General features: G+C 39.5%; 1 protein-coding gene across 1 annotated transcript in view; it reads right to left on the bottom strand.

Annotated features, from left to right (window-relative positions):
- Positions 1 to 3,142: 3,142 nt before the first annotated feature.
- The window catches only part of zgc:153039, a 51,463-nt gene continuing 38,318 nt past the window's right edge, over positions 3,143 to 16,287 (bottom strand). Inside the window, exons 10-13 of the mRNA XM_067507246.1 lie at positions 11,398 to 11,590; positions 8,065 to 8,239; positions 6,898 to 7,044; positions 3,143 to 6,143 (exon numbers count right to left, since the gene is read on the bottom strand). Coding sequence (XP_067363347.1) covers positions 5,179 to 6,143; positions 6,898 to 7,044; positions 8,065 to 8,239; positions 11,398 to 11,590 — 1,480 coding nt within the window. The 3' untranslated portion in view covers positions 3,143 to 5,178. The remainder of the gene's footprint in view (positions 6,144 to 6,897; positions 7,045 to 8,064; positions 8,240 to 11,397; positions 11,591 to 16,287) is intronic.

Here is a 16,287-nt window from a genome sequence, read left to right as displayed (position 1 = left end):
ACTTGACTTGACTTGACTTGACTTGACTTCAACATGTGACCGGAGGAGCCAGGGATCGAACCAACAACTGGTGGAAGACTGCTCTACCATCCTGTGCCATAGTCACCTCCATATATATGTAAATATACATACATATTTATAACACAACTCTTTTGGAAATGGTTTTATAATATGATAAAATGACTGTATCCAGTACAGAAACTTTCTTCGGCTCTATTGCTTGTTTTTCACACAGCCTTTTATCACACAACATATGATTTGTGTATGTTAGAAATAAGCATTTCTTATCCCCACTTTCAACTCAATCATCTGTCAGGTTCACTTCAATGAAAGGGGCTTAACCCAGACTTCTGTTATTCAGTCATCTGACAGCTGCTGTCAGAATTTAAAGCTGTTACTTTTCAGGTTGTGGCCTTTTCTGTTCTCAATTAATGTGACACTCCTCCACCTGAACTGCAGCCTGAGTGTTTCCAGCTTTCAGTCCACTGAACTCCTCAGAATCCTGCTCCACTACAATGTCAGGTGGAGGTAAAGTGCTCTTCTGTTTTTCAGAAGAGCCCGTGTCCCGATCATCACAGGACATTCACATGCAGCTCATGGCGTGACCCCAAAGAAGATCAAAGATGACTGAAGAATATCTCCTCAGCATTTTCTATACAGCGGACTTTATTTCAAATACATTTTATTCACTGTACCTCTCTAATCTCTTCTTTCAATTAGTCTCTTTAAAATGAACTGAAACACACTCTCAATCCCTCAATCATATGAAAATCTCACTCAATCCAAAAGGGTTTGAATACATCTCCTCTTTTCTTTTTCTTTTTTAAACATTGCAGAGGTCAGATAAATAGTGCAGACTTTGTTCTAAATCCACGTTTTATTTAAACAGCTCCGTGTACAACCTGCTGATATGTGGAGTTTGAACAGATTATCAACTTTTCTGCTCAGATGCAAAACACAGCAAGACAGAAAAGCCTATGATGTAAAATCTTTTTTTAAGAGGAATGCGTTTGATTTCACTTTTAGACCCATACACAAGGGCAACTACGGATCTTTTTACCCGTCTGTGCCGATGACAGCTGTGGCTACAGCCATGTGTTTGGGTTCATGAGTTGGCTCTTGATCCACCCACCCTAGTCTCCTGAACGTGGAGTCTCAAAACGCTCTGAGGGGAATTGAAATTCTTTCTTAAAAAGGACACTAAGGTCCAACTGGGTGCCAGTGATAATCAAATTAAAATATGAATCGGGACGTACATACATATAAACTGCAACTTCCTAGTTGCCAGAGGCTTGCGAGCCAATATACAATCATCCATGTTTATTTTATGTTTAGGATTAAGTCTGGAAGCTTAAAGGAGGATTGACAAATATTAAAAATTGGAAATAATTACTTTCACAGAACTAACCAATTAACAAAGAGGCCAAGTCGCTATGATTTTGGGTTCACTGAAATACTATGACAGATTACAATTCCAAACAAATATTGTTAAGCTTGTTGACCACTGGTAGGATCCAGAGAAAGTTCTTGTGAGCTGGTGAGATCCCTCGACAGAGACACAAGATTTTTACATATGTGCATCAACACAACAGTTGTGCTACACCTAGAAATATGAAAAAATATAACATGAGACATACCACCATTATTTAGCAACATATGTTGCTAAGCAGTTTGATTTCTTTAAACGCCCCTGTAATGTCACTGTGCACACATGCTTTCTGCACATTTGAATGCAAACATGATTCACAGGAAAAGCCAGAGGTCTGTTTGGGCTCCAAAAACCTTTGCTAGTAATCAAATCTGGGTGTCAGTGAAACCAAATTCTATTTGACACACCACTCTCTTCTCCTCCTTCCACCCCACCCCCCAATCCATCTGATGACTCTGGCAATCTGCGTGTCATGTAAAATTAAGTGGATGTGAAGACGCAGACATGAAATGGAAAGTGTGATAAAAATTGTGTGACAAAAATTATAAGTGATGAAGTGTGTGTGTGTGTGTGTGTGTGTGTGCGCACGTGTATGCTGGTGGCATGGCTGGTGGTTAGCGCTCTGACACACCATATAAGTGACAAGGTAGTGATAAATTTCCTCTGATCAGGGCTGCAGACATGACAGAGCAGAGTTTTAGACTTGGAGGCAAACACACACTCAGCCTGATGGTTTCCATCTTTGATTTTGTCTCACACACAAATACACACACTTAGGAAAATGCCTTCAGGTGAACAGTTGCTCTCTGCTGCAGACACCATCCTCCTTCCTGTCACCAACTTGGTTTTTGTAGCCCAAAGCCTTTTTTGTTTCAACAAGCAAAACGCTTTGAATTAAAAGTTTTATTCTGAAGCCAGAGGGAGTCAAATGTCGATGTCAAATGCAATCAGAACAGATATAAAATAAAATAAATACAATTTTAATACTAATGGTTAATAATGTGCTTTAAAAAAACCCACTAACAGTAATTAGGGTTATTAATTTCAGCTTATCCCGTCTAGGATCACCACACTGGATCACGTAGGTTGATCTAGCAAAATGGTTTATGCTGGACCTATTTTGACAATTAATTCAAATATTTCAATTAATCTACAAATTATTAAGGAACTCCCAGTTGCAACTCCCAGTGCCAAAGACGGCTTGTTTGTGTAAGAAATTGAATGGGTAATTAGTAAAAAAAAAAGATTTCTCTCAATGAAAGTCTCTCTCTCTCACACACACACACACACAGACACACACCAAATCCTCTCAGAGCAGGGGTCTTTCCCACAGTGATAAATGTCAGCCTTCCTTCTCCTGAACAGATATCGATGGTTATTTGTGCTTATTTCTCCAATCTGTTGTTCACCTCAGAGTGGAGATGGATTCCATTTCTGCCTGGTTGGCAGTGAGGGTGGCTGTAGGACAAGGTAATTTGGCAGGCTGGCACCCTTTAGTATCTCTGTCTGAGCTGCTGAGCCATCTCGGCTCCTATTTCCAAAGTTTACCTCAAACAAACAAGTGTGCGTGCACGCAAACCCCCTCAGCTCTCTGCTGGGAGACACATAAACTAGTTTCCAGCTGAAATGAAACAAAGTCTGGATGGCCTGAGCAGCTGTTAAGTTGGATCAGGCATTTGCAAACAATCTTCCAAGGAAGTAAAAAAATGCATATATAAAACAAACCTTTTATTTGTTCGTCATTACATTTCAGTTTACATTTTGTGTACATTTTTGTTGCCTTTAACAATAATTCAAATGCAGACATTTTATTTCAATAAATGAGTGTAATTTTTTTGTGCTTCTGTAAGTTTGAAAATAGAACACAGAGACATAAATTTGAAGAAATGTAGTGTCAACGGATGGTTGAGTTTAGTGTCGAAACAGGAACCCGTCGAAAGAAAAAGGATGGAAATTTTCCATCGATTTTAAATATAATTTCAAAGGCAGGTGTGCCAACAGAAATATATCATCCTTTTTTCAAATATGGATGTGTACCACACACAGATGCAATGAAGGCATTGTGATCATCAGAAAAAATTTACTCATAGTGACTTTAGAGACTCACATTTGAAGGCACCTGACCACTCAGAATACCTTTAAACACAGTTTGCCACAGTATGCTCGGTAACACAGACATGACAACTCAAGTGAACCCATGTAACTTCTGACAGAAAAAATATCACATTCTTACAACTGCATCCATATAAAAATCACCTTTTATGAGTTCAGTACAGCGAGGGATTTTGAATCTACAGTGGGTCTTAGTCTAGTAAGGCTAGTTATGTATTAAGGCTCATGTTAGCATATGTTCTGCAGACAGATGTACAGCAGCTGTATAGTTAAGTAGGAGTCTTTGTCTTTTTTTAAGCTGCTGGTCTGCAATGTTTTGGCAAAAGTTACACAAGCTGACATTCAATGATACAAATACCTTAGAACCACCTTAAGTAGCCAAGGCTTTAGAGGTTAGCGGATATTAGAAAATGATTTAGGCACTTCAGCACTGATGGTGGTAAAGCAATGTGGTCTATAGTGAATAAAAACAGTTTCAAAATTTACAAAGCATCTAAAAAGACAATGACATTTAATAAGCAATCATGGAAATTACATAGCTGTAAACACTTTTTAAGTAATTTTGTGCAGATTGGCATAGGAAAAGCAAAAGTGCACTTGGAAAAGCATATGAATGTTTTCCTGAGATGGGATCCAATGAGTTTCGGAAAAAAACCTTTTGGTCTTTCACAGTAGCACTGACGCTATTATATTATTGTACAACTATTTCCTTTGTTGTAAGCTACTAAAATGAAAAAGCAGAACTGCTGCAAATGAATGCTTACAGTCAAATTGGACCACATGATGGACTCAAGCCAAATTTCAGCTCCATAAGGAGGGAGGCACTTTTTTGTGAAGACATATGGAATGATTATTGTCAGAAATTTGAGCAGCAGCATACAAAAAAAAAAAAAAAAAAAATTCAAGAAAGCAAAGAGGACTCAGAAAAAAGTCTATCTCAACTTCCTCTTAGAATGTATTGTATCAGGAATTAAATTGCTCTCTAAATGTATGTAGAAATGAAGAATACTGGAGTGACAGAGTCAGTTTGGCAATCTGAGTGAATGAAGATTTTCCCCTGTGGACTAGTTGACCCATGAACAGATCTGTGTGTATTATAACATTGGTACAAATGTGTACATTGTGTGAATATCATGTACTGTTTGATAAAGTTTCTACTTGTTGCCAACTTTACTTTGCTATATTCAGTAACTGATTGTTTTGTGCTGCAATTGTGACAAAAAATTAAATAATTCAGGGTGCTTGATGAAAAAGAACACTACCAGTTGAAAACACCAATAAAGTCAAGAAGGGGTAAATATTTGAACAAATTCTTTTTTTGTGATACCCAAGTTCCTAAGATGTCCCATACAATACCAAATGTTGATGATAAAAATTCTAAATGTAGGCTGGTTATACAGGGTTTTTTCTTTACCGGTCCATATTATGAGAAGCAGTGTAGAAGGTGTCTGAGAGTCAGAGTAACCTCAATCTGGGTCAGTGGGAGGTGAAGAGGTCAGTACCATGGCAGTGATGAGGTCTGTTGTAAAACTGCAGTAAAACTAGTCCACACCTTCATAAAGAACTAGCAGCTGGGGGGAAATACTGAACTGAGAACCCTCAGCATCTAAGGCACATTTTCCTCTGCATGTCAGTTTTCAAAGGTCAGTGGTAATAACAGGTGTAACACCATGAATAAGCAACGTTGGGCCCAGGTCCCGAGTCAGCAGCTCCAGCTGGTGTAAGTAGGCGGTATAGCGGCGGGTGTCAGCAGGAGGGCGTGGCAAATACAGGAAACGCACAGCAGGAGGAGAGAAGGCCTGTTCCAAGATCAGCTTATTAACAGCGGACAGGTAGTCATCAGAGAGGCGCGTGGCATTGCTTGGAAAGCTATTAACGTAGTCTTCTTCGTTTTCCTCCTCTTCGTCTGTTCTTGGTTTCTGCTTTTCTTTAGTGGCTTCAGGGGGTTGTGATGGATTTCTTTTGCTCCACTCACCTTGACGTTGCCAGTGTAGCGCCACCTGCTGGTCCCAGGGCACAGGGTAAATATGAGCTTTAATTCTCAACTCTTTTAGAAGCTGTCCCAACTTTTGCTCTGATCCTCTCACGCTTCTTCCTTCCTCTACGCACAGGAAGAGGCGCAGTGTAGCTTTGCGCCAGGCTCGGACCATGTTCAGAATGCACGCTAGCTGTAGCAGGAAGAGGGAGCAGGTATCGACATAGCTACTGCTGTCTGGGCGAAAGAGGTTCACTGGCCATACATCAACGTACACAGCACCCATCCCTGGGGAGGTGGAGGGTGGCGAGAGAACCTGGGTTCGGTCAAAGCTGTTGAAGTATCGCGCTAGCACCACATTCTTAAGCATCTTCATGGCATCTGCAATAATCGCCACATACTCCTGGGGTCCCAGAACCTTCCCGTCACCAAATTCTCCATAATCTTGTCTATCGCTGGACCCCCGCAGGGAGGAAAAGTGGAAGAGAGGAGGTTGTTGCTCAAGCCCCTGAGAAAAGCCTGAGGAATCTATGAGCTGACTGGTAGACAAAGATGGATCAATGAGTTTATCCTTTGGAAGGCAGTCATCATAGAAACCCAGGACAAGGGTGTTCGGACGCATACCACCTGGAAAAAAGAGAATGGAAGGGGAGCAAGTTAAGGAAGAGAAAAGAGAGATGTGGTAAAGAATGACACAAGAACCTTTTACAATCTAAGGTAAGTAATGTCTTTATTGTGATCACAGATTTCTGGAGTTGAGTAAGACTGGGGAAGTTCAGTTATTCTATCTGATGAAGTGAAAGCGAGAGACAGATGCGAAGAAAAAGAGAACGATATAAAAAGGGCTGGCAGGTTAGAGTGGTTACTGAAGAGATGTGCATGCACACATGAAAGCTTCTGTAAACCATAAACTAGAAAAAAGATTAATTATTAATAAAAAATAAGCTGAAACAAAATTAAAATGGCTAAGATTTGCATGGCATTTATAAGTACTGAGTGAACACATTCAAGATGGTGAAACAGAATAACTGATAGAGGTTGAAACTAAGGTTAGAAATGAAATGCTGAAGCCGGAGTGTGTAACGCATTTGCTAGTTGTATGAGCTCAATGAAAGAATCAGAAACAAAACTACTGAAAAACATGTAAATGAATAAAAAAAAAAAAAAGGGCTGAATGAAAATGAGGTGCCAATTTGTGATTATTTTATTTTAATGGTGATGCCCCTAGTGGCCAAAGTGAAATAAGCAGGTTGCACCTATTTTTTGTTTCTCACAACCAAAATCTTTCGCTAAAAGTAATTATGTTTTAATAATAAAATATTTAAAATAAATCGCAGCACAATTAACACAGATCGTGAAAAGTGATAATGGTGGTACTGACCTAGTCCAGAGATGAAGAGGAGATGTTGGACCCCATGACGAACAGAATCTGCCAAAGTCAGGTTGACAAAGGCTTTGATGTTTAAATGATCCACCAGGGACAGCCAGGAGTCATACTGGGACTGCAGAGGGTCGGATGGTAATCTGTCTGGAAGGGTGGACGAAAACAAAATGGTATGAGGTGAGAAATACAGTTTGAAAGTTCAAAAGAAGTATGTTGGGATTCAGAGAAGATGAAGGGTAGTGAAGGCCAAGAACAAAAGGCCTACGAGTAAAAGGAGAAAGCTAGGAAGTCAAGTCTGACGGAGCTTGAATTAGAGACAGACAGATATGAGACCTGATGCTGAAATGTAGGGGACGAGGAGAGGGAGAGGGAGAGGGGGAAGGGGAGGAGAGGGGGGGGGAGGGGGGAGAGAGAAAAAGATGCAAGCACAAATGACAGCACAGACAGAATATGAGACAAGAGAGAAAGTCACGGGGAAGCACAAACAGCCAGGCAGGTGATCAATCATCTGAAAAACATCAATATGTATGTAGAGAGCAGTCCAGAGGCCACATCTACAAGCTTCATAGACAATTCCTGTGGTAGCTTCAGCTGCATTAGGAGCTCGTCAGATTCCCAACACTGTTGTTCCCATGGATAAGTATTCTGTGTATTCAGCTTTAAGGCTAACGGCTGCTAGACAACTGAAAGAATAAATGGATAGAAATAGAATAGATTTGGAGGGCTAAGTGGAAGTAAGCGGGAGCCCTCAACAACAAACTACTCTTCAAAAAAATTACATGAATGAATGACTACTTCATATTTCTCAAGACCAAGTGGCTTGTCAAGTTATACACAGAATCTTCAGCAGCTAATGAACATGTCTTTTTTCTACTCGGAAGGTCTAAATTCTGTAATAATAGAAATTATCCAAAAACTATTCTATCTCTAGTTTGTTTTGCTCATAATTAATTGTCGCCTCCTAATGCTGAGCTGGTTGTAGGCGAGAAATGGCGCAGACCCAAACTTTCAGATACTCCAGGTTCTTGTGTTGTCACGTTAAAGGACAGAAACAACACTGGAAATCAACACAGCAAACAGTAATTCTGAGCGTCAGTTTTGTCCCAGACAGTCAGCAGATTGGCACAGGGTGACATTTAGTTTAAAGAAGCTGAAGAGACATACTGAGATCTCCTAGCTGGACGTGTCCCAGCACATAGAGCCCGCTCTTCTTAATGTCGTTGATAAAGGTGATGAGGCCCACGCTGCTGCGAGGGTTAGAGATCATGAGCAGCACCTGAGGCCTCCAGAACTTGACGTGGTCCTTCCTTACATCCAGCATCAGCAGGTACTTGCGCACCTACAGAAAATACAAATACACATAAGGGTTACTGAAAGTATGTGCACTGTGATTTCCATTGTCCTCATTATCTAGGTCTGTGTGTTGTCATTAAGTTTGGTTTTAAGTCTCCAGTATACGTAACATGAGACCCTCTCCCTGAAATTCATGTCCTCCTGAAGGTAAAGGTAAAAAAACAAAAAAACAAAAACACACACTTTTTGTTGCATCCAGATTTTTAAATTTTTTTGGGGATTCATAAATTTACATTTGTAAAATATAGGAAAAATAGTGTTTGTGGGAGGAATTGTTGTGTTTTGTTGAATTTGTGTTTGCTCCTCCGGCTGAGATGGGGCACTTCTATGTGTCGGAGATAGAGAGTATATGTAGGGAAGCCTGAATTGATGAGTGTGAGGTTTGCTGCTGGTTTGTTAGGAGGCAGTTTTTGACATGCATAACGTGCATATTGTTAATTCTGTGCTCCACAGTGTGCCCAGGATTTGTTTGCGTATGCATATGCGGCCTTGCCTTATTATGAGACTTATTATTTGTGAAGATCTGCAAATGGTGAGCAGAATTTGACTGTGTAATAAACTTACCTGTAATCAAGGACAGTGGACTTTTGTTTTTGTTTAAGCAGAAATCTGAACAAATTCTCAGGCTGGCAAAACCTCAGTGGCTGTTTAGGACATTGTTCTTGACATAACTGTTTTCTTTAATGAGGGACAGTTCAGTTCTATACAGCATGTGCATTTCAGAGCAAACCAGGATGGACTTTTTTGTCTCAAAGCTCAACGATACCAATTTATGGTTTTATGGTGTGGATTCTTTTAATCCATGTGCTAAGAAATAACATTATGAAGTCTTGTCTTGGCAGAAGATTTTCGTCTACCTTACATACAGGAGGGTGGTAGAGCAAACAAATACACATATTTCACAAAGTGGAGAACAATTCTTTGAAATCAGAGTGAATATAGCTTCCTGTGTGTATACACCTCAATCTTATATGTATGCATGTGCTGTTTTATTGTAATTGCATCATTAGGATTTTAACAGTGTGTTGATGAGATGCTATCAAGGTACCATTAAGGGAATGTAACCAAGTGGAACCAAACATTAGATCTAAACCTACAGTCTAGTAGGTATGATTAACACTCAATTTACCACATACCCTCATCGCAATTAACAATCATTAACTCAGTGACAACATGTCCACCATGTGAAACCACTGCCTTTGGTGACTTCAGGGTGACTTCAAAGGTAATTCTTTCTTAAGTGCCTTACTGTATACTAACACTACCTCCATAGTACAGGTTTCGCTTAAGGTTCTGAAGCTGCTCACTGTGCATGTATCATTCAAAAATGAAGATGCAACCATTTCCAACATTATTACTATCATAATCACCACACCTGTCGTTATTCTCCAGGCCGATTATAGCTGAAAAAACAAAATACAAAAAGGATGTCCCAGAGGCGAAGTCCAACTGCTTCCACTCATCTGATCATCTGTCTCTCTTTATCTCTCCATTTTCTCCTGTCTTCACATCCATCAGGTTATCATCATTCCTCTGTCGCTTCAGTCTCATTCATCATTTAGTTTCCCGATCATTTATCTCTTCTCTCTACTTATATTCTGTCTCTATCTTTTTCCTCTTGTGATACAATCAGCAGTTCTTGCCTTAGCCCCCCCCCAACCCAAATTCACTTTCTCTCCTAAACACTGTTGTCAGCTGTCTTTTATCGCCAGCTGTGTTTTTTTTTTGTGAGCAGTTGTGTCTCCTGTCCCGGGTTCAATGTCACATAGTTGATACCCTGCCACAATGGCTACTGCTGGAAGGTGCAGGAAAGGAAAATCAGTGCATGTGAGTGATATGTACATGCGAACATGTGGCCTCTCCTGTTAGCCCTATTTCTGTAATCCTTTCAATCGTAGTGGTTCTTTGCCACTGTTGGATTTATAAACATTTGCATGGGGAGGCCAGACTAAGGCCCTATTTTGGCAAACACACCGGTAAGTAAAAATGTGCAAAGCCTTAGTTTTAAAGCAGTAGATATGCCATCAATAGATGGCTGCCATATGTCACTTAAAATAGCCTACAGACATGGACAGATCAGAAAACAACAGGCACCAGGAACATGGACTTGTGAAATAAGCAGCACAGTCACAACAATATAAATATTTTCTGTTTCTTTTCCATTTCTCTGAGGGAATTTTGCCACATTTTAAGTATGGTTTGGATCTCTATTAGTTCAATCATCAATTTGATTTCTTTGTGGATAGTTTCCATCTTTTTGTTCGTTCCACATCTCTATGAGGTCTGTCTGTATCTCTTTGTAACACTTGCTTGTGTATTGTTGCAGTCATTCAGCATCACTTTGAGGTTCTTTTGGGTCTTTATGTGCCAATTTTATAGTTGTGTGATTGAACATCTAACATGGAATGTTAACAGTCAATTTATTTGGTCAAGGGGGCCAATGAGATTCCCAGGGATAGGCCACACAACCTTGGCATCCCCTGTGCTTTCTTGGGTTGAGAGAAACAGCAGAAAAGAAGGAGACAAGGAAACAGAATGAGGACATGGAAGGAGGAGGATGAGAAGGAAAGTGCAATAAGTTAAGTGGTTGTAATAATGTTCTGCCGCCTGACAAGCTGCTGGCAAACCCAGCTACCCTCAACCTCCTCGTCCATAACCCCTGCGCACAGCCTTGGCAACAGTTCCCCTCGGCAACGGGCTGTCCTGGCAACTGTACCCTCTCTCCTTGAGAGCAACAGGCTCACCAGATAGAGGATGGAGAGCTAGAAGATGTAAACCTTTGTATGTGTGTGATTCATAAATATTGAGGAAAAATATAAAGGTAGGTGTGTGTGTGCGTGTGTGTGTGGTGAGCCTGATATAATATGATAGATAGTAGCTATAGAAATGACAAGGCAGGGTAGTGTGAGGAAAGAGAGACAGAAAATGTGTGTTTGTCTGCTAAATGCAAAGTGTTTGGCTATGAAAGAGGCAGCAAAGAACAGTGTGTGTGTGTGTGTGTGTGTCTGCTTGTCTCTATAAACCTGATAGAACGATTGCTTGGCAGAGGTACAGGCTCTTGTAAAGCTGAGGGGATGAGATTTTAGTTGCTCTAGTAATGACAAGGCAGTATTGAGAGAGAGAGAGTGTGTTTGTGTGTCAGACCTGGTGGAAAATGAGAGCTTGGCTGATGTAGCCCCAGCTGGATGTGGGGCTGAGGTAGTGAATCAGCAGGAGCAGCAGCAGCATGAATGCAATGCTGGCCGAGGCGTAGATGGCGTTGATCAGGAACATCATGATGGCACATCCCACAATGCCCAGTGCACACGTGTGCCAGGTAAAGTAACGAAAGGTGGGCCTGGAAGGAAACAGGAGAGATCAAATTTACTCTGAAATCCATCGAAAAATACAAAATCATTCCTCATTATTCATAACCACCAAACTTTAAAAAGAAAAAAATGAAATATAATACTAAATCTTATATTTGTGTTTATGAGGCAGACGCTGGTACTTTGAGTTTTACCTTTACTCAGCTTCTCTCTCTATATGCAGTATAGTAGGACATGCCTTTCTATTATTGCCACAATATGACCTATTGCTATTTTAACCGTAAAATCTGATATACAGAACAACGCAATAAAGATGAAGTGAATTACTTTTTGATATGGCTCTATAGTTTTGATGATAATCTGCCATTTTCAATGTAATAAACAAAATATTTTTTTATATATGTGACAAAAACTAAAATGAGTCTTCCTTTGATTCCTGAGTGGATATTGTAACAGAAACCTTTTGTTAGCCACCACATCACTAAAGGAGCGCATCGCAAATGTCACACAGGAAAGCAGCTGAAACAGATGTAATATTCCTCTAACATCCATTCACCTGGTTAAAAATAAATAAATACATTTTAAAAAATAAAACAAGAATCTCATACTAAATTAGAAAAGAATGCAAGAGCAAAAAATTATATTTTCAGTCAGAGAATTACTGCCTACTGACCTTATTCCCACACTATCGAGGCAATTTTTAGATAACAATGGCAGATTTTTTTGTCAGCCTGATCCGAAATTATCCTTTGCCTTCCACTTTTCAAGTCTTTAAAGGAAACTGTAATTCAACTCCTTTCTAATGTTCAGGGGTTTAACTGAACCTGCTTCTTAACAAAAATCTGATGGTATTTGTATTAGTGTTTATTAATGTCAAAGAGTCAATTATTGTTGCAACTTTGTGCCCAGTTGTATAATTCCAGATTCCATGCAGCCTGTGTATCACTTCATCGTGTACAACAATTGATGATGTTGCTTTAAGTTCTGAATATTAACATGCTGCATGGATGCTGTTAGATGTTACAAATCTTTGAGTATACTCACAATAAATTGATTCCTTTAAGGTCAATACATTATTACTCTGGTTTGTAGTCTAGTTTTGATGATCAGCATAATGTTTGGATTGAGTGAAAAGACGTTATGAAACTTTGGGCTTTAACCATCTTCCTTTAATATCTAAAGGAAAAAGCAGGAGTTTCATAAGATTGAGTGAGCCATCTGGAAGATCAACTAACTTTCACAACACTAAGAAAATCTTTTAAATACTTGCTACACCCATGAAAGAATTTCATTTGTCTGTGATTCACTGATGAGTTTAGGTGTCACATGAGAGTGAAAATCCCTCTTGTAGAGACCTTGGCAGTTTATTTATTTATTTTTTTAAACAAACTGTGGGCTTGCCTCCCCATGGTTTGCAGGATATTTTAGGATATTCAGCAGACCAAGAGATGTGAGGAAAAAAATACTGTGCAACTTCAAAAAGGACAAGCATGTCGAGGCCGGGGGCTATCTGTTGCTGATTTGTCCCACGTATCATGACGTTCAGCAGAAGCTACAGCAGTGGCTAAGACATGCACCCAGGCAGTCAAGCTCATCTAAAAGCACTGGTGCTCAAATGCTCAACCTGCAATAAAAAAAAAAGAAACTCAACTCTCCGTCAGAGTTGTAACTATTTTATCTACAGACATACTAAACACCATCACAGATTCATTGTGACTCACCCTTTGTGATGTCAAGATCTCTACTGTCCATTGTGAATAACATTCGAATTTAATGTAAAATGTTATAATTTCAGAACTTGCCTGAGATTTATTTTTTTTAGTTGTCTGTACATGCATGGTACACAGTAAACGGGAACTAAAAGCTAATCTCGCATACTGCACTTTTAATGGTGCCAATTTAGAACAAGTTACAGGCATTATTATTCATTAAATCTAAAGTCAGAATGTTGTTAAGCACATATGTATCTGAGTTATATGATTTGAAAGATCTGCATATATTAGTTTAATAAATCCTAATTTAGTGATGCTCATAATGTTTTGTTTTTGTGGAGGCTGTCATGGTCAGACAGCTAACCTGTTTTCAACATAATTGTAATTTTTGTCATGTAGTAAAAACCTGCCCTTCACTCGTCACTGTTGCCGAGGATCTGTTTGTGATTCCTCGCTTGGCTTCCAACTTCATGATTTAAAAAAATTAAATAAAGAATTTCCATCTTGACCCACACAATATTATTTGCCAGTGTTTGTGACTGATGCTGTCAGACTGTCTGGACCTATTGTACCACTGTACTATATAACCAATGTATGTTGAATACTAATTAACTGTATGTGCCAGCTGATTAAATCCATGCAGACGCACTTAGAGGGAGACAACAAATACAAGTCAAGCAGACATTCATGCCCTTAACTATAATTGGGAGATATTAGCTTAATTTTTAAGTTATAATAGCAAGGTAAACAAATTCTTTTAATGAAACTTTTTAACCAATGTATATTTCAGCAATGGCATTTGGTCGATAGTTACAGACACATTATTTCAAAAGGTCAAATTTTCTTCAAGAGAGATGTCTGAGTCTAGGTGTCAGTCAAAATATACACATACATAGAGGTTTATATTTTTATTCTTGTTAGGACTTTTAATATCATAATGCAGTTTCTAGTCATTACACTAACATAAACCCAATTCTAAAACCAAGTCTTAACCCTCAACTACGCCTTTAAACCTGTGAAGACTTGCAAAATGGCTATGATAAATTTCAGAGTGCTGCAGACCTTGCAGTTACTGTGTGCATGAGCTTGAATTAATATATGAATAAGTGTGTTAGCTGTATTCACTGCACACATGTGCCTGTCAAAATATACTTTTGTGTCCCACTGTAGTAATACAGTAAACGAGCTGAAGGGGTTATAGAATTAGGAGTGACACAGCGGATAGAAGCACTTAGATTTTTGGAAGATCATGTAATTGACCCCAATTTCCCTGTAATAACTGCAGCCGTGTGGATAAACAGCCATTAAAATAGTCCCTGCTGTAATTACACAAAGCAGCTCAAACGACTGACCGGCTTCCTCCATGGTTCCACTGGGAGATTTAGACTCTTTAAGAGACGGAAAAGTAACCACTCAGTACTACACAGCAGGAAGGCACTAATGTATTGAGAAGATGGCGGGGGGTGAAAACACCAGGAAGCTAAATCAAAAGAGAAATAGAGAAAAACAGGGAGTGACTGACAAAAACAACCATGAGACAGCCATTAGCCCTGCTACTGGTCTAGGCTTCTTCATCGAGAAGGGAGGTGCAAATGAAAATACGAGCAGGCCTGAAGGTGGAAAGCTGAAAGTGAATAGGCTTACTTCTAAAGATAAAAGCTTGTGAACCAATATTTTCGACTGATATTAAGAGTGTCAATCTGCTTCATTATTCAAATTGAGTTTCAAACATCTAATATTTATGTGCCAGATGATATATATTTGTATCAACCTAGCAGCTGTTTTTTTCACCATTAGGTTTACTTGTGATTTAGAGCAGAACCAACTGAGCACTACTGGATGGATTTCAAAGAAATCTAGTAGAGGCAGTTATACCTCCCTGAGGATGTAATGTATTTTACCTATACTGCTTATACTGTCTAAACAGGTTGCATAACACTTTAGAACCAGTTTTTACTGCGGTACCTTTACTCTATATTACCTCTCTTGCCTCTCTCATATCTTTTGACACATAACCCGCAACTGACTATTCCACAGCACTGCCCTACTGTCTTCTAGCTTTGCTCTTGACTTAACTCTTGATCACTTCACATCGGCAGTACTTACAATTCCCTCATCATATCCTGCTCTTCATCCCATTGAGGAGCAGGTGTAATTATGATGAAAGCTTGCCCACCCAGACAACCCTCCCCAGCCTGCTTTGTCTCTATGGTCCCTTTATCTGTAGCAGCAATGGTTCCTCTATACAATCACCTCTCTCTCACCCCTTCTCCCGTCCTTCTTGCTCTCTAGCGACTGATGTCACTTAGCTGACGCAGCAAAAGCACTGTGAAACAATCTCTGCCAATCAAGTCCTTAGAGACATTAAGAAAAAGAAACAGAGAGGGATGAAGATGGAGAGAAGAAACCTGGCTTTTATCCAAAAGACACGTCATAACTGAGGGAAAGTGGGGACAGAAACTTTATTCTACCTCACACACACACACACACACACACACACACAGTCAGACATAGGAGGCTGCCAGGAGCTTATAAGTGAGAGGTCAGTGAGTGTAAGACATTACGTCAGACAGCATCCTAACTTTGGCACAACAGCAGTAGGGCCTGTATTGACCTTAAGAAACTATCTAAAGCTTATTAAATAATTTGATATTGCATCAACCTGGTTAAGGGGATCAATCTTAAATTAAAAAAAGAAGAATATTGTTACTGTTGCTTTTTTAACCTTACTCCTGAGAATCCCCCTCTTCACTGAACTTGAACTGAAGTGCAATAATAAATCACTGGTTTACCCATTTAAGCCTTAATGTGGGTCATGTTGAGCAGAGGTCAACCTATCTAAATCCTAAAACCAAGCAGTATGCTGTATATTCAACTTCAGGTCAACACAATACAGGCTCCACTTTAAAGATTAAGTCCATCTTAGATTTTGTCATTTTCCAGTATGAGAACTTAACCAGTAACGTAGAGTTTCTCACAACTACAACTTTAAAGAGTAAATTGACAAGCTCTTT

This window comes from Channa argus, chromosome 6 (assembly GCF_033026475.1).
Source record: "Channa argus isolate prfri chromosome 6, Channa argus male v1.0, whole genome shotgun sequence".
NCBI lineage: Eukaryota > Metazoa > Chordata > Actinopteri > Anabantiformes > Channidae > Channa > Channa argus.
The sequence above is the reverse complement of the archived record's forward strand: the minus strand, read 5'-3'. Positions and strand labels throughout refer to the sequence as shown.